The sequence below is a fragment of the Salmo trutta genome, chromosome 14, assembly GCF_901001165.1.
Source record: "Salmo trutta chromosome 14, fSalTru1.1, whole genome shotgun sequence".
Lineage (NCBI taxonomy): Eukaryota > Metazoa > Chordata > Actinopteri > Salmoniformes > Salmonidae > Salmo > Salmo trutta.
Window position 1 is genome coordinate 14,571,010 of NC_042970.1, and position 21,165 is coordinate 14,592,174.

The window sequence follows — 21,165 nt, forward strand, 5'->3', positions numbered from 1 at the left end:
TTGGAAATCTAATCAAAGCCTATTGGATGACAATTTATTCTTAACGAAGACAAAATAATTCATAAATTAGTTTTTTTTGTACAACATAGGTACAGCAAATCCCCTTATTGTATGGGACACTTTCAGAAGTACTTTTAGAGCCATTCAATACAATACTCATTAAAACAAAAGCAGTTTAGGTCTTAAGAGATTAGACTAATAAAGGAAATGGAGGAAGTAACAGTGCAGATGGTAATGGAAACTGTACTACAGAGGCACAAAATAGGTTAGAGGAAAAACAAAAAGAAATGGAGTTACTTATTCAAGAACGATCAAGTGTAATGTATTAGAAAAATAAAGCGAATTGGATGGAAAATTCTGAAAAATGCACCAAATCTTTCTTGAATCTTCAACATAGAAATTTGGGCAAACATAATTTATAGAAACGTGTTATAAATGGCGTTATCCATGATTCACCAAATGATATTTTGAAAGAGGACGCAAAATATTTTAATCATGTTTTATTTTCAGTCTCCTCCATGTCCACTGAATGATGTTTACTGTAAGGATTTCTTTCATAATAATAATTATAATAATAATGTAAAATTATTATTTACACATTCACAGAAAGACCTGTGTAAAGGCCAACTTACAGAAGAGTAACTTTTTGAGGCAATAAAATATTTTCAGTCTGGAAAAACACCAGTGCTTGACGTTATACCAGTAGAGGTATATCAGACCTTTTTTGATGTACTCAAAATCCATTATTAGCATGTTTTAATTACTCTCATACAAATGGTAGACTTTCAGGTACTCAACAAGAAGGTTTGATTTCATTACTACTAAAACAGGACCCAGGTGGTAAGTTAAAGATCCTGTCCATTTAAAAAAAACTGGAGGCCTCTAATACTTCAATGTTGTGATGTGAAAATCCTGGCGAAATGCATAGCACATAGAATAAATAAGGTTTTTCCAGATATTGTTCATCCTGATCAGACAGGTTTTTTACATGGAGGATATATTGGAGATAATATACGACAATTACTTGAAATAATTGAACATTATGAAACATCAAATATACCAGGTCTGGTCTTCATAGCAGATTCTGATAAAGTATGACTAGAATTTATATATAAATGCCTGGATTACTTCAATTTTGGTGAATCTTATACAATGGGTTAAAGTTATGTACAGCAACCCCAGATGTAAATAATGGTTACTTCTCAGAAAGTATTGAGCTTTTAAGAGGAGTAAATCAAGGCTGTCTGTTGTCTCCAAATCTATTTATGGCCATTGAAAATTTAGAAAATGTAGATCCAACAAGAACATCAAGGGGTTAGAAATCCAGGGGATAAAAACAAAAGTGTCAATCTATGCCGATGACTCTAGTTTTTTCTTAAGTCCGCAATCTGGATCCCTGCACAGTCTCATTAAAACCTAATTATGACAAGTGTACCATATTAGGTATTGGATTGTTAAAAAATTGTGTTTACACTACATTGTAGTTTACCAATAAAATGGGCGGATGGTGAAGTAGACACACTTGGTATTCACATCTCAAAAAATATAAATGAACTTACCACAATCAATTTCAATAGAAAGTTTGCAAAAATAGATAAGATTCTGCAACCATGAAGAGATAAACGCTTGTCTATTTATGGAAAATCACATGATTAACTCTTTTGTCCTATAACAGTTTACTTACTAATGGCACTGCCTACTCCAGATGACTCGTTTTTTAAAATCTCATAAGTAAAAAATATTTCATTTTGGAATGCTAAGGCAGACAAAATTAAACATGCCTATTTATATAATGAATATGAGTTTGGGGGGCTGAAATTATTAAATATTAAAGCTTTAAACTTCTCACTAAAAGCTTCACTCATACATCATTTATACTTAAACCCAAACATTTTCTCCAATAGATTATTAAGGCTCATCCTTTGTTCAAAAATTGCCTTTTTGACTTCATACAGATAACAACTTTTCATTTCTGACTAATTGAACATGACATTTTGTTTAAAGGATCGCCCTTTCTTAAATAAGCCATACAAAGCTGGTTACAATTTCAGTTTTATCCCCCAGAAAAGATAGAACAAATGTTATGGTTAAACTCAAATATACTGATTTAATAAAAAAACATTCTTTATGGAAAGAATGTTTAAAAATTGTATATTTATTAATGATATTATGAATAGAAATGGAGGAGTTAAGTCACATATGCAGTTACAGAAAATATATGGGAATATCTGCTCAATCCAAATTTACAACCAACTGATTGCAGCTCTACCACAGAAATCCAAGTGGAAAAGGGAGAACGTAGGGAACTTGTTTGCCTGCCATATATTAAAGATACAAATTGGCTGAAAGGAACTGACATAAATAGAAAAATATGCCAGTTGCATCTGAGGACAAAAATGTGGACAGCTGCACCATACAGGTTCCAAAATAAATGGGAGGAGATTTTCGATGTACCAATTCCATTGCACATGGTTTATGAACTGGTACAAAAAACTACACTTGATTCAACACTTAAGAGTTTTTCAATTTAAATTATTATATCAATTATTGTCACCAACAGAATGCTATATATATGGAGCATACAACATTCTCAGCTCTGTAGATTTTGTTGCAAAGAGACAGAATCAATAGGTGCAATACCAGAATAAATTATCGATGTAGCTTGTTTCTGGTCACAGGAATGTTTAAAAAAAAATCACAACATACACTTAAAATTAACCTTACAAATGGCAGTGTTGGGCGATTTGGAAAGCCATAGTCAGTCAATAAATAATATAATAATACTCGTAGGAAAGGTTTTCATCTTTAGTTCACAATGTGTGGATAATATACGATTAGAAAGGTTAATACATTTTGTAAAACATCACGGCACAATTGAAAAATATATGGCACATGGAAACCAAACGAGGGTGGTCTATGGTGATAGGTGGGATGAGCTGAGAGGGTGGTCTATGGTGATAGGTGGGATGGGCTGAGAGTGGCTGAGGTGTGAGTTTAAAGAGTTAATGTTCGGTAATGTATTATTGTTATGTGACTGCTGTATGTAAAATGTATGTACAGTGGAGAGAACAAGTATTTGATACGCTGTGTCACGGCTGTCTGATGAAAAAGTGGACCAAAATGCGGCGGAGTTAGGGTTCGTCATATTTAATTAAACGAACACTATGCAATTTACAAAACAACAAAAAACTGACAGCCAACACAGTCCTGTCAGGTACAAGCACAATGACATGAACAATTACCCACAAACCCACAAGGCAAAGTAGGCAACTTATGTGTGACTCCCAATCAGCCACAACCCTCTACAGCTGTGCCAGATTGGAAGTCACACGGCCAAAATTAATGAAACAATAAAAAACACAGACTCTTCTGCCACGTCCTGACCCAACTACACCCTCTACTGGTCAGGACGTGACAGTACCCCCCCCTCAAAGGTGCATACCCCGAAATGCACCTACACAAAACACAGAAAATCCCCAACAAAAATAAACACCTAAACAATAAGGGAGGGAAGGGAGGGTGGCTGCCGTCACCGACGGCACTGTGCTACACCCCCCCTCCCCAACCCACCTATATCAGGAGGTGGCTCCGGTTCTGGCCGTTCCGGGCAGTCGGGCCACTCTGGCAGTGCGAGGCAGTCTGGGCAGTCTGGCAGTTCGGGGCAGTCTGGCAGCTCGGGACAGTCTGGGCAGTCTGGCAGCTCGGGACAGTCTGGGCAGTCTGGCAGCTCGGGACAGTCTGGGCAGTCTGGCAGCTCGGGACAGTCTGGGCAGTCTGGCAGCTCGGGGCAGTTCAGGGCAGTCTGGCCACTCCGGCAGTTCAGGGCAGTCTGGCCACTCCGGCAGTTCAGGGCAGTCTGGCCACTCCGGCAGTTCAGGGCAGTCTGGCCACTCCGGCAGTTCAGGGCAGTCTGGCCACTCCGGCAGTTCAGGGCAGTCTGGCCACTCCGGCAGTTCAGGGCAGTCTGGCCACTCCGGCAGTTCAGCGCAGTCTGGCCACTCCGGCAGTTCAGCGCAGTCTGACCTCTCTGGCGACTGTTGACTGGCGGGCAGCTCTGACGACTGTTGACTGGCGGGCAGCTCTGACGACTGTTGACTGGCGGGCAGCTCTGACGACTGTTGACTGGCGGGCAGCTCTGACGACTGTTGACTGGCGGGCAGCTCTGACGACTGTTGACTGGCGGGCAGCTCTGGCGACTGTTGACTGGCGGGCAGCTCCTGCCCCGTCACACAGCCCTTGTGCCCCCTCCTAAAAAAACTCTTGGGGGTGCCTCTCGGTCTCCCAGTCCTTGCCAGCCTTCTTCCGCTGCTTGGTCCTGTGAAGGTGGGTAATTCTGTCACGGCTGTCTGATGAAAAAGTGGACCAAAATGCGGCGGAGTTAGGGTTCGTCATATTTAATTAAACGAACACTATGCAATTTACAAAACAACAAAAAAAAACTGACAGCCAACACAGTCCTGTCAGGTACAAGCACAATGACATGAACAATTACCCACAAACCCACAAGGCAAAGTAGGCAACTTATGTGTGACTCCCAATCAGCCACAACCCTCTACAGCTGTGCCTGATTGGAAGTCACACGGCCAAAATTAATGAAACAATAAAAAACACACAGACTCTTCTGCCACGTCCTGACCTAACTACACCCTCTACTGGTCAGGACGTGACACGCTGCCGATTTTTCAGGTTTTCCTACTTACAAAGCATGTAGAGGTCTGTAATTTTTATCATAGGTACACTTCAACTGTGAGAGACGGAATCGAAAACAAAAATCAAGAAAATCACATTGTATGATTTTTAAGTAATTAATTTGCATTTTATTGCATGACATAAGTATTTGATCACCTACCAACCAGTAAGAATTCCGGCTCTCACAGACCTGTTAGTTTTTCTTTAAGAAGCCCCCCTGTTCTCCACTCATTACCTGTATTAACTGCACCTGTTTGAACTCCTTACCTGTATAAAAGACACCTGTCCACACACTCAATCAAACAGACTCCAACCTCTCCACAATGGCCAAGACCAGAGAGCTGTGTAAGGACATCAGGGATAAAATTGTAGACCTGCACAAGTCTGGGATGGCCTACAGGACAATAGGCAAGCAGCTTGATGAGAAGACAACAACTGTTGGCTCAATTATTAGAAAATGGAAGAAGTTCAAGATGACGGTCAATCACCCTCGGTCTGGGGCTCCATGCAAGATCTCACCTCGTGGGGCATCAATGATCATGAGGAAGGTGAGGGATCAGCCCAGAACTACACGGCAGGACCTGGTCAATGACCTGAAGAGAGCTGGGACCACAGTCTCAAAGAAAGCCATTAGTAACACACTACGTCATGGATTAAAATCCTGCAGCGCGCGCAAGGTCCCCCTGCTCAAGCCAGCGCATGTCCAGGCCCGTCTGAAGTTTGCCAATGACCATCTGGATGATCCAGAGGAGGAATGGGAGAAGGTCATGTGGTCTGATGAGACAAAAATAGAGCTTTTTGGTCTAAACTCCACTCACCGTGTTTGGAGGAAGAAGAAGGATGAGTACAACCCCAAGAACACCATCCCAACCATGAAGCATGGAGGTGGAAACATCATTCTTTGGGGATGCTTTTCTGCAAAGGGGACAGGACGACTGCACCGTATTGAGGGGAGGATGGATGGGGCCATGTATTGCGAGATCTTGGCCAACAACCTCCTTCCCTCAGTAAGAGCATTGAAGATGACCCATGGCTGGGTCTTCCAGCATGACAACGGCCTGAAACACACAGCCAGGACAACTAAGGAGTGGCTCCGTAAGAAGCATCTCAAGGTCCTGGAGTGGCCTAGCCAGTCTCCAGACCTGAACCCAATAGAAAATCTTTGGAGGGAGCTGAAAGTCCGTATTGCCCAGCGACAGCCCCGAAACCTGAAGGATCTGGAGAAGGTCTGTATGGAGGAGTGGGCCAAAATCCCTGCTGCAGTGTGTGCAAACCTGGCCAAGAACTACAGGAAACGTATGATCTCTGTAATTGCAAACAAAGGTTTCTGTACCAAATATTAAGTTCTGCTTTTCTGATGTATCAAATACTTATGTCATGCAATAAAATGCAAATTAATTACTTAAAAATCATACAATGTGATTTTCTGGATTTTTGTTTTAGATTCTGTCTCTCACAGTTGAAGTGTACCTATGAAAAAAATTACAGACCTCTACATGCTTTGTAAGTAGGAAAACCTGCAAAATCGGCAGTGTATCAAATACTTGTTCTCCCCACTGTATATGTAGCAAAAAAGCTGTAAGAAAAACAAAGATATTTGTCCTCGAATGAGGGGGGGTGGTGGAGGGGTAAAAAAAAAATATATATTTACAATGACGGCCAAACCCAAACGACGTTGGGCAAATTGTGCGCCGCCCTATGGGACTCCCAATTACAACCGGATGTGATACAGCCTGGATTCGAACCAGGGACTGTAGTGACGCCTCTTGCACTGAGGTGCAGTGCCTTAGACCTGTGTGTGTGTGAGTGAGAACTATTTAACTGTACTAGAATGCTTAAAAGGCCGCCAAAAAAATGTAATATCGGTATCGTTTTTTTGGCAAGGAAAATATTGGTATCGGCCAAAAATGTAATATCGGTGCCTCCCTAGAAACAACCAGTTAAAGGTGAACACTGACAGTACATCACCCAATTGTACCATTCATGAAGCCATATTACTCCATCACTAGATATCTGCAGTGTAATAGTTGAAGTCTCTGTAGCTCCCAAGCCATTACTTTCAGATGGACTGTATTTTTCTAAAAGCAGTTTACTTCCATTAGTGGAAGAAAAAAATCTACCTTCGCTCAATTTTAAATTCTTTCAATAGCAAAAGAAGACCAGCCTTCTGAATCAGCAACAGTGAAGGGCTTCTCCGTCTTGAAAAGGAGAGGAATCTTTTATCATATTGAAATGATTGATTCTTTTAAAAAAGCTGGATGTTTTCTACTGAGGGGTAATAAGTGGCTTTTTATTATCTTCAGCAAGTTAGGTGAGGACACGGTCTACTTTTGCTTCCATAACTTTCATAAAAGGGACAGTGTGTGTCTCCTTTAAACAGAATATGCACTGACAGTTTTCCTTGTCACTTTGGTGACAAGACTGACAATCTTATCATCCTAGACCTAATCTTTACTATTCTGCCAATGTCCATCCATTTTCAATTCATTTGAATGCTTTGTCTCCTAACATATAGTTTTTTTGTTTACGTGACCCATTCAAGCAATGAAAGACCTGAATGGACTACAATTTCTAAAGTGAATTAATTCCAGACAATGACCATACAAACAGGATGGTAATACACTAAATGGGGAGAGATAGGAAATGGTTTTGGATGTTGGGAGCATTGGCCTTGTGGCATTAAGCTACAGTATGTAATGAATGACGTTTCATTCCCTTCCAATGACTAAAATACAAACAAGAAGAAACATAGAAATTGACGTTGTTTAATTTTTGGTGAGCATTTATTCCAGTGCTAATGATTTGTTTCCTCTTTCTGGTCATCCATCGATCTTTTAACAATGATAATAATAATGTGCTGGGTGCTTATGTGTCCTATTTCACACCCGTTGTGTCCAATACTTCCCACAACTGTGTCAACTTGGCTGGGGATGTCCTTTGGGTGGTGGACCATTCTTGATGCACACTGGAAACTGTTGAGCATGAAAAACCCAGCAGCGCTGCAGTTCTTGACCCAAACTGGTGCGCCTGGCACCTACTAATCTTTTGTCTTACCCATTCACCCTCTTAATGGCACATATACACAATCCATGTCTCAATTTTCTCAAAAATCCTTCTTTAACCTGTTAACAAGTGACATCAATAAGGGATCATAGCTTTCACCTGGATTAGCTGATCAGTTTATATCATGGAAAAAGCTTAAAGTTTTGAATACTTTTTGTATACTCAGTGTATATTTAGCATTTGTTTATGCTGCAGTTTTGTGATTGTTGCATCCTGAATTATAGTCCTAAATAGACTTTGTTCCAGACTGTTGATATTCCTGTAAGGCAGAGTCTTTGACAAAGAACAATGTCTAACTTGTTTGTCTCAGTGGTGTTGTGACAATACTTTTTGCATATTCATGATTGAGTTAGCACAGAGGCTCAGGCAATACAGCAAAGTATTATGAATGTTTTTGCATTATGCTAAGCATTATCTCTGGTAGCTATATCATACCCACTGATTGATGCTGTGTCTCGCAATCATTTTGTTTGCTGAAACGGAATTTAATTGTTGCTTTGCTTAGAAAACAAAATAATATAATAAAAAGCGAACAAGGGGATAAACCAGACATAAAACAAATTTCAAAAGTGACCCCTGAGCCAACACTTCACTATTAGAACAAGAGCCGCATAGCGAAACCATAATGGGATTTTAGAACTAAGTGTCATAAGGCGGCATGTCATTATGAAGCAGTTATATAAGCTCATTTGGTGTGTGTGTGTGAGAAAATAGTAGATGCTGTAATACAGAGACAGCCAGGCAGGCAGCAGTTGTAGGGAAGGGGGCTCAGAAGGAGAAGAGTGGCAGACTGTACTTTGGACTTCAAACCACTCACAAATCACCAGTTAGTGATGCTGAGCTCTGCAGCTTTCAGGTGCAAGATAAAGGAGGTGCATACTGTAGTTAGTATATATACACACACATGCACAGACTAAACATTATGAATAACACAAGTATTGTAAATTATTACACATTATGTGAGCATGTATGTATTTGGCTATACTCTTACACCTGCCTTATTTTACCTGGATTTAAATGAGACTGCAGGAGGGGCTCCAGATAATGTATTGTGAACATGAAATATCTCCCTTTCCCTATGTAAAATTGTTCCTATTGTGTCCGATATAGTGTTGAGGACGCAGTACTGAAATATTCATTAGATAATACACAGATACTCGCCCACTGGGAAGGGTGCGATTTAAAATAATGAAAATCCGGTTTAGGAGAAAGGGACAAGTGTAAAGGATACCTGTGGCCTGCCCTATCAGCTCCAACTCCCTAATGTTCGCAGTAATCTAGGCCCTCCCAACAAACAGCCCAGCCCTCCTGGTTTACCTGTTTCCTGGCCATGCATTATTCCCTGTGACGAGGAGGTGCTGATGATGTGAAAGTGGGGTTTAGTGGTAATTAGCCAGGAGTTCAAAACTCATTATGGAAGAACAGCAGGTGTCGTACTGGCCTCACCATACTGCCATTGTTTACAGATCGCTCGTTGCGGAAGCTTCCTTAGCTTGGCATCCTTGATCAACCTAACCTAAACTATTCGGTTTCACGAGAATAGCATTTCTCATTAATATACAATATCTCTAGGAACAACAGCTTACAATTTGTCGGATTTAATCTGTCCTTCACTATCAAATAAGCGTTTAAAATACATTTTTACACAGGGTCTCATTTTCCACCTGTAGAAGTGGGAGATCACGTGAGAAATGACTCTCAAGTGACTACGTGGTCTAGAATGGACTACAATGGCAGCCCATGGGCGGAAAATGGGATTGTTCCTAGAGATATTGAATATGTCTCTGTGGACGGGAAACTTTATTTTGGTGAAACTGAATAGTTTTGGGTTGGTTGATCAAGGACGCTGGGCTACAGAGGCTTCTGCAATGAGCCATCTAAACAAATGTTTTAACATTTTTATTTAACCTTTATTTAACTAGGCTCGTTGCGGGACGAAGCAAACTATAGAGCAACCAGAAACACATTTGCAGAGACTTATTTTAGTGTATGTATGGAAGGGGTAAAGGGTAAAAACAAAAATGTATGTATTCACACACAAGCAGCTTATGAAAATGTGCTGGCAAACCTGCTGGCACCGCTCTTATATTATCTCTGTTATACAACCACCTAGACTATGGAATATAAATGCAATGTGCTGCAAGCTGACAGAGGATTACAGGCACAAACATACTGCTGCAGGTGTTGCTGCCAAAGGATAGCCACAAAATAAGAAGTTCATGAAGCTAATGCTTTTAAGACAAACATTTGGGGAGTGATGTCGAATATAAGGTAATCCCAAACCTATGGAGTAAGGTTTCGACAGACTTGACCCACTTAAAGATCTATAGTGTTGTCCATTACAGAGCTGATTATCAAATGTACAGCTAAAATCTAGATGGACATGACAATCATCATATGTCATCATCCCCGTTGTTTTCTAATTCTAAACTCTTTTGTTGTCGATTTTACAGTAGGATACATTTACAGTAGACGACATTTACTGGAGGTATTGTAGAATCAGTGTAGATGTCTTCTGTCGTGGAATGGGTTTGTCTCTCTTGTGGAGTGGGTCTGGATCAGCATACACAATGGACTAGTACCACTCTCTTTATGAATGGACAATAGATATACAGTATCAAACAGAAATTATATTAGTATAGTTGCAGGAGATATGACAACACAGAACAAATGGCCCATGTATTTTTACCAGTTGCAGTAGTAGAGTTGAATGAGGTGAGGCTGATTTACAGTTTATCAGCTTCACTGTGCTGTTCAGCCAACGAGTCAGGCAGTATGTATCTCTGGAACCCTGATCCTGTAGTTATATAGTAATGAGTCCCACTGTGGCCCACACTACACTCATCCTCCTCTTCTCCTTTCCTCTGTGTCTCTCTGTGAACTCATTCTCTCCTTCCCGTGCAGATGATTGATTCACGACCTGAAACAGAACTATGCGCTCTTCTCTCTCGCTGCACAGGGTTCGTTATTTCCCTCTCCTGGCTGATTACTATCAGTCTACCAGTCAGATGGAGATATTGCCTGCTCCGCTCCAAACCAACGCAGACAGGGCTACTGCTAGAGTTGAAGCACCATGGGTACAGGGAATTTAATTACTGCTTTGAAAGCTCTTGTAATGAACAGGAAAAAAACAGACTTCTCTGCCAGAGTGCAGACTGTGCAGATAGCTAATGGCTCTGGCTTTTTGTGAGTTTATTAGAAAGAAAAACAATTCTGGATGCAATCATTCTGGCTCTGAAATGATACTTCAGTCTTCTCTCCTGGCCCAGAGTGCTATTCTGGGAGATGGGCTCCTCTAGACAATGGAGTGTGTTCTTTACGTGGTCTAGTCCAGGGGTAGGCAACTACACTGAACAAAAATATAAACGCAATATGCAACAACTTACAGTTCTTAAAAGGAAATCAGTCAATTGAAATAAATTCATTAGACACTAAGCTATGGATTTCACATGACTGGGAATACAGATATGCATCTGTTGGTTACAGATACCTTAAAAAAAAGGTAGGGGCGTGGATCAGAAAACCAGTCAGTATCTGGTGTGACCACCATTTGCCTCATGCAGCGTGACACATCTCCTTCGCATCGAGTTGATTAGGCTGTTGATTGTGGCATGCGGAGTGTTGTCCCACTCTTCAATGGCTGTGCGAAGTGGCTGGATATTGGCAGGAACTGGAACACGCTGTTGATCCAGAGCATCCCAAACATACTCAATGAGTGACATGCTGGTGAGTATGCAGGACATGGAAGAACTGGAACATTTTCAGCTTCCAGGAATTGTGTACAGATCCTAGCTTATGCCTGCCCATACCATCACCCCACCTCCACTAAGGGGTACTCTGTTCACAACGTTGACATCAGCAAACCGCTCTCCCACACGACAACATACACGTGGGTTGAGGTTGTGAGGCCGGTTGGGCATACTGCCAAATTCTCTAAAACGACGTTGGAGGTGGCTTATGGTAGAGAAATGAACATTCAATTATCCAGCAAAAGCTCTGATGGACATTCCTGTAATCAGCATGCCAATTGCATGCTCCCTCAACTTGATATCTCTAGTATTCTCTAGTGACCAGCACAAGGGGCACCTGTGTAATGTTCATGTTGTTTAATCAGCTTCTTGATAAGCCACACCTTTCAGGTATATGGACTATATTGGCAAAGGAGACTTGCTCACAAAACAACGATGCAAACAAATTTGAGAGAAATACGCTTTTTGTGCGTATGGAACATTTCTGTTATCTTTTATTTCAACTCATGAAACATGGGACCAAAACTTTACACGTTGCGTACATTTTTTTGTTCAGTGTAGATTCAGACGCGGGATGATTTTTGTCAGAGTGGATCGTCGGGGGGCTGGATCATACTGTAAGTATAATAATTTGCAAATGACCACAGTTGAGCCAAAACATATCTTGATTACATTGAGACCAGTGATGTAGTGGTAAAAAAAAGTGGGTAAACTATCAACTCCAGTGGGTGATTGGGGTAAGACGAACAACCACCGATATAAACCAACACATATTACACTTTTAAACCTGTATTGTATGATTGCACAGATTATCTTTTTTAGTGAAGGTGTTGCTTTACTCAACTGTCCAAATGCTTGGACAGCCTCTCTGTCTGCTTGCTTCCTCTCTCTCTCTCTCTCTCTCTTTCTCTCTCTGTCTCCTCCTGCATTGCAGCCTGCCTCAGCCTCACCACTGTCTGGCTCATCACTACACTCTGTAAAGCTATTTTAAAAATAGATTTTTATATACATGAGAATAATATTAAATTGTTTTTATATTTAAATTGTCTTTATATTTCACTACATTGTAGGTACCACAGGCTGTCCCAACACAATTATAAAAAAGTAAATTCTAACAGTGTAAAAGGCCCTTTGTTTACTCTAAAATGTTGTATTCCATACCCATTTGAAGAGAAACAAGTTATAAATGCGTTTGATAAGATTTCAGATTCTCTCAGGGGAACCCACATTGATCCCTGACCTGAAGTTTGGGAACCACTGTACTGCTAACATCTTTCTGCTTACTTCCTCTCTGCGTCTCCTTTGCCTCCTGCATTGCAACCTGCCTCACCACTGTCTGTCTCAGTACTCTGTAAAGCAAAGTTATTGTTATGAGAACTTATAGTAGCCTATCTTTTGTTAAGATTATAGCTAACTTAATTTCAGTAAACTGCTCCTGCTGAGGTCAGGCTTTGTTTAACGTTAATTTCTAATTTAGCTATATGTAGCGAGAGCCCTTGGCTTGAACTAACGAGTTAGCTGGCCACCTGACTGAACTATCAGTGACTATTTACCAGTTGTTCACAAAGAGTCAGTTTCTTTGGGGGGGGGGGGGTCTGTTGACACAACAGGAGCCGAGGGACGTTTAAAAAATTGATTTATGTCAAGCATCTAACAAACCCACTGTTTGCGGCGTCTGTACTTGCCAGCGTTGATGTGGACTGAGGTAGTATGTTTCACGTCTTGGCCTGTGCCGTGGGCGAAGTTTGCCATTGGACAGAGTAGTGAATGCTCTGCTAACAAGGCAAATCCGGGGGGAGCAGGAAAACATAAGGAAAATACCTGAATCATGATTCCACTCGTTCAGATAGGCAGGCGCGATTAGAACTCGGATCAAGAATATTAGCGTTCTGAGGTTTAATCAACATTGGGAACGCAATAATAAGTGAGTAAATGACAACTAACTAAATAAAAAGGTGAGTAAACGCTATTTCACAAATAGAAAGTTGCGTAAATGGCGTATACGTGTGTTTACCCTCCACTACAGCCCTGATTGAGATACGATCGCATGTCTCTTTTTATTTGTGGGAATACTTGGGAACAGATATCCCAAATTAAAATAATTTTAAGCTTAATTCCTAGCGATTTTAGTCTTTCTTGCAAAAAACTTTGGGGGGGGGGGCCCAAAAGAATCACTCGCAGCCCTAGTCAGTGGAAAAGCAGGCTTTTGCTCAGCCGTGTTCTAATAAAGCACTTTCTTAAGTTGCTTGTTTATCTCAAATGGCTTAGGGGTCTTCCATTTAGAGAGAGTTATTCCTTCGCGTCCCATGGTTCAGAGCTTTAGACCCAGTTTAACATTTACCTAATGCCCATTAAATCTCTAGCCTGGTCCCAGATTTTTTGTGCTTTTGCCTATTCCATTGTCATTGTCAAGCCATGACAATTCCATAAGGAGTTGGCAAGAGAACAGAAACAGACTGGCACCCAGGCTATTAAATATCTGCAGCGTGTTCCAAAATATATTTTTTACTGCTAACAATAGGTCACAAACACAGGAGATGTCCTCACATTTCTGATTTGAACTGTAATCAATAGACTCCTCTGCCTGTCTTGCCAGTTTAGACATTTACCTGCTTCCCAGCCGTGAGTGAAGGAAGGTTCACACTAAGCATAGCAGATGCATCATACATCATGAATGATCGGTCTGAGTGTTGTCAGAAGAAAATTAGTGTACTGTGTTTACCGAATGAGATCTTTTCTCAATTCAATTACTCACCTAGATCTTTGCATTTCAGTTGCTTCCTATACAATGGCTACATGTTTTTGGGCTTTTTGGATGATAAATGTTGAAATTGCTGAAATAACAGACTACGTTTTTATTGCGTACACTGTACTTATACCCAGTGGTGGAAAAAGTACTAAATTGTCATACTTGAGTAAAAGTAAAGATAACTTAATAGGAAATGACTCAAGTAAAAGTGAAAGTCACCCAGTAAAATACTACTTGAGTAAAAGTCTAAAAGTATTTGGTTTTAAATATACTTAAGAATCAAAAGTAAATGGAATTCCTAAAATGTACTTAAGTATCAAAAGTAAAAAATATATTTTATTAAGCAAACCAGACAGCACAATTTTTTACATTTTTTTTTATTGACGGATAGCCAGGGGCACACTGTGTTTAGTGAGTCCTTCAGATCAGAGGCAGTAGGGTTGGTCAGGGATGTTCTCTTGATAAGTGTGTGAATTTTCCTGTGAAAATGTACTTTTGGGTGTCAGGGAAAATGTATATTATTTTCATTAGGAATGTAGTGAAGTAAAAGTTGACAAAAATATAAATAGTAAAGTACAGATACTCCAAAAAACTTAAGTAGTACTTTAAAGTATTTTTACTTAAATACTTTACACCACTGCTTGTACCTAACAATTGTTTTGCTCCTAATACTACAACAAGATTAGAACTGATTTGAAATCATGTGCCTTTACAGTAGCTATTACTACAGCTTTGGTATAATGGCTCATTTACAAAGGCCAAATGCCTTTCCTGTTTATCATTAATTTCCCCATTGTTTCCTCATGTATTCGTGATCCTTCCATAAGGACGTGTTATTTTCCTCTACCACGGAGTAAACTGACATTGATTTTCCACCAGAGATGAGCCATAATTTTTCTTCTCTTAATAGGGACATGACTGATGACACTCCACTGAGATGGCACCTCAGTCAAATGCACTCTCCTCCTCATCCTCCCACTTTATTTCACTCTGCTTTCTGCTGCCAAATCAACAGGGTTGTTCAGCAACCAGACACCCATCCAGAGAGGATCATATTTATGTATTCAGGGAACTGTATGCTCTGTTCAGAAAGAACAAAATCTGCTGCTGCTGCTGTTCCATTGGACCAGGGACATTTATGGACACCAATTCAGTTCCAAAAGTAATTTTTAAAAGGTTGTAAATTGCCATTCTGCCTAATAGCTAAATGAGTTCCTTGGAACAGAAAAAAGGAAGCTATCTGAAATTCATAAAAATCTCTATTACATTGAGACATTTGCCAGCTTGTCTTTTATTCCATGCATCTTTCCCCCGTTGCTTTCCCCACTGCTACATCCTTTTAGAGTAGTCTCTCTGAGATACAGAGAGCAGACCAAGGTGTTAAAGGGCTGTTTGACTCACTATTGAGTGAAAAGAAAGCAGCCTTCCAGATTACTGGAGAGTTCAATCTTTTTGCAGGAGAGTTATTGTGAATAATGTTGAGTCCAAAGTGACGGGCATATTCGATAAACACATTTTGAAAACGATAAGTGCATGATGTTCCTCTGCCTATTTCGTGCATGAATTGAAAGCATTGATTTAAAAACAACAAAAATCTGCAATTGTTAGTAATGATATGCTACATTCTTTGTCATAGCATTGCATATGCTGTATACATGCTGTATACTGTATAAGAACAGCAAGGTAATATACAATAGGCTTAGGTCATGGTGCTCTTAAGTTGTTTAGTAGTGAGGTGGAACTTGGTATCTACTGTTGTACAATGTGTACTATTGTAGCAACAATATGCTATGTCTTGGTAACAGGTGGTGTTGGTGTGATCTCCCTGTGTAGCTGAGGAGCTGCCATGCCATTTGGCTGTTTGACACTCGGGGAGAAGAAGGATTACAACAATCCCTCAGAGGTGACTGATAAATATGACCTCGGACAAATTGTCAAATCGTGAGTATTCCTTCACAATGCTTCACAACGACTCTTACATTCTGTAGTCTGGGACTTTAACTAAATAGTAAAATAATGCTTCTTCCATTCAGTATAGCTTTTAGTGAAATGTTTATTTTGTTTGCTCTTGTGTGTGGTCCTTGTTTAGGGAGGAGTTCTGTGAGATCTTCAGAGCAAAGGACAAGAACACACTCAAAATGTTCACCTGTAAAAAGTTTCTGAAAAAGGATGGGAGGAAAGTGAGAAAAGCTGCCAAGAATGAGATCCTGATCTTGAAGATGTAAGTTACATTCAGTTTAGCTTATGCATTATTTCAGAGCTTTACCCTTGGCATCTGAAATGCCACAGGAATCAAATCAAATCAAATGTTATTAGTCACATGCGCCGAATACAACAGGTGTAGACCTTACAGTGAAATGCTTACTTACGAGCCCCTAACCAACAAAGCAGTTAAAAAACAAATATGAGTAAGAAACAAAAGTAACAAGTGATTAAAGAGCAGCAGTAAAATAACAATAGACGACACAACAGTGGTAGGCCTGATCACCGACAATGATGAGACAGCCTATAGGGAGGAGGTCAGAGACCTGGCTGGGTGGTGCCAGAATAACAACCTATCCATCAACGTAACCAAGACTAAGGAGATGATTGTGGACTACAGGAAAAGGAGGACCGAGCACACCCCCATTCTCATCGGCGGGGCTGTAGTGGAGCAGGTTGAGAGCTTCAAGTTCCTTGGTGTCCACATCAACAACAAACTAGAATGGTCCAAACACACCAAGACAGTAGTGAAGAGGGCACGACAAAGCCTATTCCCCCTCAGGAGACTGAAAAGATTTGGCATGGGTCCTCAGGTCCTCAAAAGGTTCTACAGCTGCATCGTCGAGAGCATCCTGACTGATTGCATCATTGCCTGGTATGGCAACTGCTCGGCCCCTGACCGCAAGGCACTACAGAGGGTAGTGTGTACGGCCCACTACATCACTGGGGCCAAGCTTCCTTCCATCCAGGACCTCTACACCAGGCGATGTCAGAGGAAGGCCCTAAAAATTGTCAAAGAACCCAGCCACCCCAGTCATAGACTGTTCTCTCTACTACCAAAATTCCTTGAAAGACCAAATGAAATGTTTTATTAGCACACGTTAGTTTACTGCTGTAATGAGACCGATCTCTAGGTTGAATTAATTAATCCAAATTTCACGGGAATTGGAAATGGTCCACTTTCCATACAGATCAAAATATCATCAAGTCACTCATACAATATCACAAGTAATGTCCATTTTTGCCTATACCGATTTTATTCAGTGCATGAGTAGGCATTTCATAATCTGAATTTAACTTGAATGGGAAAAGGTCCAATTCTCTAATGGTTATTAAACCATTAAACTACTAATACAAATGATCAAATGTTATGTCTTAATGATTCCTAGTTAATCTTGGTTTAAAATAGCTCAATACATGACTTTGTTTTTCTTTGTTTCCATCTGTGTCTCCCTCCATCTTTCGCAGGGTTAAACATCATAACATCCTCCAGCTGGTTGATGTCTTTGAAACTAGGAAGGAGTACTTCCTCTTCCTGGAGCTGTGAGTGTTATTGGAGGTTATTGAGTGACATTGGTTAGGGCTTTTTATTTGTTCTCTTGAAGTCATCATGGTTCCGTTCCAATGATTACACCATTAGGGAGTGTACCTACGTCTGCAGACTTGCCAATGCATACTTCCCTTTCTCAACCCCTGTGTGAAATGTCTATTTTCCATATTCTCCTGGAGAATCTCATTTTAGTAAACTCATCTGAGTTGATTTTTACTTCTTGAATGTTGCAAGAGGCCTACAGTACAATTTAGGGGTACGACACATGATAATGGTTTTCTCTGGATGTTCTTCTCTGCAGAGCTACAGGCAGAGAGGTCTTTGACTGGATCTTAGACCAAGGCTACTACTCGGAGAGGGACACCAGCAACGTTGTCAGACAGGTGTTGGAAGCCGTGGCCTATCTGCACTCCCAGAGAATCGTCCACAGGAACCTCAAGGTATACTGCGTACACACACAGCACACTGCTCCCATCTGGTGTTTCATAGAGGTTATTACACCATAGGCCACTCACTCGGGTGACAGCATTAGAAATAAGAAATGTAGCTATTTGCCCTCTGCATTAAAAGAACATGAATTATATTGCACCCTGAGTAATTGTCCAACCTGCCAATTATGTATATTTTTGTTATTCCATCTACATACCAAAAAGGAGATCTGTTCAGACGTACACTTTGTTTTGTCTCACACAGCTGGAGAACTTGGTGTACTTCAATCGCCTGAAGCACTCCAAAATAGTGATCAGTGACTTCCACCTGGCCAAGCTGGAGAACAGACTCATCAAAGACCCCTGTGGAACCCCAGAGTACCTTGGTGAGTTGGTAGGGAAGGGGGCAGATCATAGACGTATGGGGGCAAATGGGTTTGGCATGACAGTAACGGTGTTTGGACAAGTTTAGAGCTACATACTATGTTGCTACCACCTGAGCATTCCAATTTTCGATTCATGAATATTGGATTGTGTGTGTCTTACTGCAGCTCCTGAGGTGGTGGGACGACAGAGGTATGGGAGGCCAGTGGATTGCTGGGCCATCGGGGTCATTGTGTATATTCTGTGAGTGTTCTCTATCACCTCAGTTCACTAGAGTTAACAGTGTCTTGCCGATACAGTACTCATGTTATCATTCATCTCAGGTGACTCAACTCTGTCTTGTTTTCTCTTTCTCCAGCCTGTCTGGAAACCCTCCTTTCTATGACGAAATGGAAGATGACGACTATGATAATCACGACAAGAATCTTTTCCGCAAGATTCTGTCAGGAGACTATGAGTTTGACTCACCGTACTGGGATGATATCTCTGACTCGGGTATAAAACACTATAATTCGAGATCGAATCAAAATGCAGTACTACGTAGCACATTTAGGAACCAGTAGATGGGAAGAGGAAGGTTTTTAGGCGTGTCTACTTCTGTTGCACCAGAAGAGAGAAAGAGAAGATGTGTACAATTACCTCGACTAACCTGTACCCCTACACAGTGACTCAGTTCCGGTACCCCCTGTATATAGCCTTGTTATTGTTACTCTTTTATTTTTTTACTTTAGTTTATTTAGTTAATATTTTTCTTAACTCCATTGTTAGTTAAGATCTTGTAAGTAAGCATATTACAGTAAGGTCTACACCTGCTGTATTCAGCGCATGTGACAAATAACATTTTATTCCATTTTTTTATTTGTTGTATAGCGAAAAGCCTGGTGGCAAGTCTGATGGAAGTGGAGCAGGATCAAAGACTGGCTGCACAGGAGGCCATCAACCATGAATGGTATGGATCGATCCAAGATTAAAATACATAACAATTTTTGTCGTCTTAAGTGTGCAGTGTGTGTATGTGTTTTGATTGGTTTTCTGTTTACCTGTCCCTTGTTTCAGGATTTCTGGGAATGCAGCGTCCGATAAGAACATCAGGGATGGAGTGTGTGGGCAAATTGAAAAGAACTTTGCCAAAGCCAAGTGGAAGGTATTCTTCCTTTCTGTCAAACAAACCTTTTTTTGGTACTTTTTACAATCATTGTTTAACTTGGCTGCATAATGTATGAATGTTGTGCATATGAAGTTCTAGTCATTCACTGCACAGATTCTTCACTTAGATGATAGCGTTCTAAAAATATCTTTCTATGGTCTTGCTCTTCCACAGAAAGCTGTACGGGTCACGACAATGATGAAGAGGCTTCGAGCTCCAGAACAGAGGGACTCAGGGGCCTCCAGCCCAGTTCCAGGGGGCTCTACATGCCCTGTCACCTCCAGCAACACTCCAGTACCCTCAGCTGATGCTCCTGAGGGCACCCCTGTCAGCACAGAGGCCTCGGTCACCCTCCAGGTCCCTGACTCACAGAATCCACCCGCCATCGTCACTCCTGATGAGCCAGATCCCCTGCAACGGTGTAACGGGGATGCCGCAGTGCCCCTCCAAACACCCCCACAAACACAGGACGATCAGAATGGCTAGACAGAGCAGCAGCACTACAACCCCACCACACACACCCTGTTAATAACACTCCACCCCACCCTCCCTCTTGCAGCATTAGTACAGCAACATCTCACTCAGTCTGTTATATCTGTGATTGTTTGAGATGGTCTGTCTATCTTAAGCATTGTTTTCTCTCACTATTTTCCCCTCCAGTTTTAAGGATACTCATCCTTTTGAAAATGGTTCAAAGCGTGTGAGGAATACTAATTGTTTTGAGCAGGTCTAGGAAATGTCTCGGTCTCAAACTTTCTCTTCAATTAATTACTTTTAATTTAATGGAAATCTCAATTCAATAAATGTATCTGTTTGAATCTGAATCACGCCTTCAGTGCAGTTCTTAGACACCTACAGTACATGTTTGTAATGTCCTGCCTCCTTGGTTCCATCTCTTAGAGAGGCAATTTCGAAATCTGTTTGCTACTGTACCCTAGTCGATATGTTAGTGAGAAATGATCCTCAAAGCAACTAATAACTGCATATTTTGTCTTTATACTCCCGTTTATGAAAAGACAAAAGAAACCTGTGAGAAAGTCTGTCTGGTTGGTTCATGGTCCCAATAAAATAATGTACAGGCCTTTATTAAGATTTTGCAAATAGTAGCTCATGTTGTATGTAACTAGTTTAAGGTAGTGTCAAGCCTGTTACACGGTGTGGTATCTATGTTTTAAGCATCTTTTAGCTGAGCTGAAGGGTTGCCAAAGTATTATGTAAATCTATGAATTGAGCAATATTGGTATTGCTGTATAAAACTGACACTTTTTTAGAATTACTTTAATTGTGACTGATCAGTATGAGTTTTTTCCCCCATATGCCATGACCAGCTAATTTAACCTGACTGCTTTTCATAATGACATTCGTCATTGTTTTAAAAATTGGTTCCTATGGAGGTTTGGGACAGTAGAAAATATTTGTAACTT

At 40.8% G+C, this 21,165-nt stretch overlaps 1 protein-coding gene across 6 annotated transcripts in view; it reads left to right on the plus strand.

The window, feature by feature from the left end:
* Window positions 1–20,565, plus strand: part of LOC115207458 (caM kinase-like vesicle-associated protein) — a 40,888-nt gene extending 20,323 nt beyond the window's left edge. For 3 of the 6 annotated variants that reach the window (XM_029774531.1, XM_029774530.1, XM_029774532.1), the window contains exons 2-11: window positions 16,056–16,191; window positions 16,340–16,471; window positions 17,701–17,775; window positions 18,084–18,222; window positions 18,476–18,596; window positions 18,762–18,837; window positions 18,953–19,089; window positions 19,465–19,543; window positions 19,651–19,738; window positions 19,916–20,565. In XM_029774531.1, coding sequence (XP_029630391.1) covers window positions 16,097–16,191; window positions 16,340–16,471; window positions 17,701–17,775; window positions 18,084–18,222; window positions 18,476–18,596; window positions 18,762–18,837; window positions 18,953–19,089; window positions 19,465–19,543; window positions 19,651–19,738; window positions 19,916–20,227 — 1,254 coding nt within the window. In that variant the 5' untranslated portion in view covers window positions 16,056–16,096 and the 3' untranslated portion in view covers window positions 20,228–20,565. Of the gene's footprint in view, window positions 1–12,099; window positions 12,119–13,379; window positions 13,457–16,055; window positions 16,192–16,339; window positions 16,472–17,700; window positions 17,776–18,083; window positions 18,223–18,475; window positions 18,597–18,761; window positions 18,838–18,952; window positions 19,090–19,464; window positions 19,544–19,650; window positions 19,739–19,915 lie in introns of those variants that run through there. The other 3 variants (XM_029774534.1, XM_029774535.1, XM_029774533.1) reach the window with 3 other exon arrangements.
* Window positions 20,566–21,165: the final 600 nt, after the last annotated feature.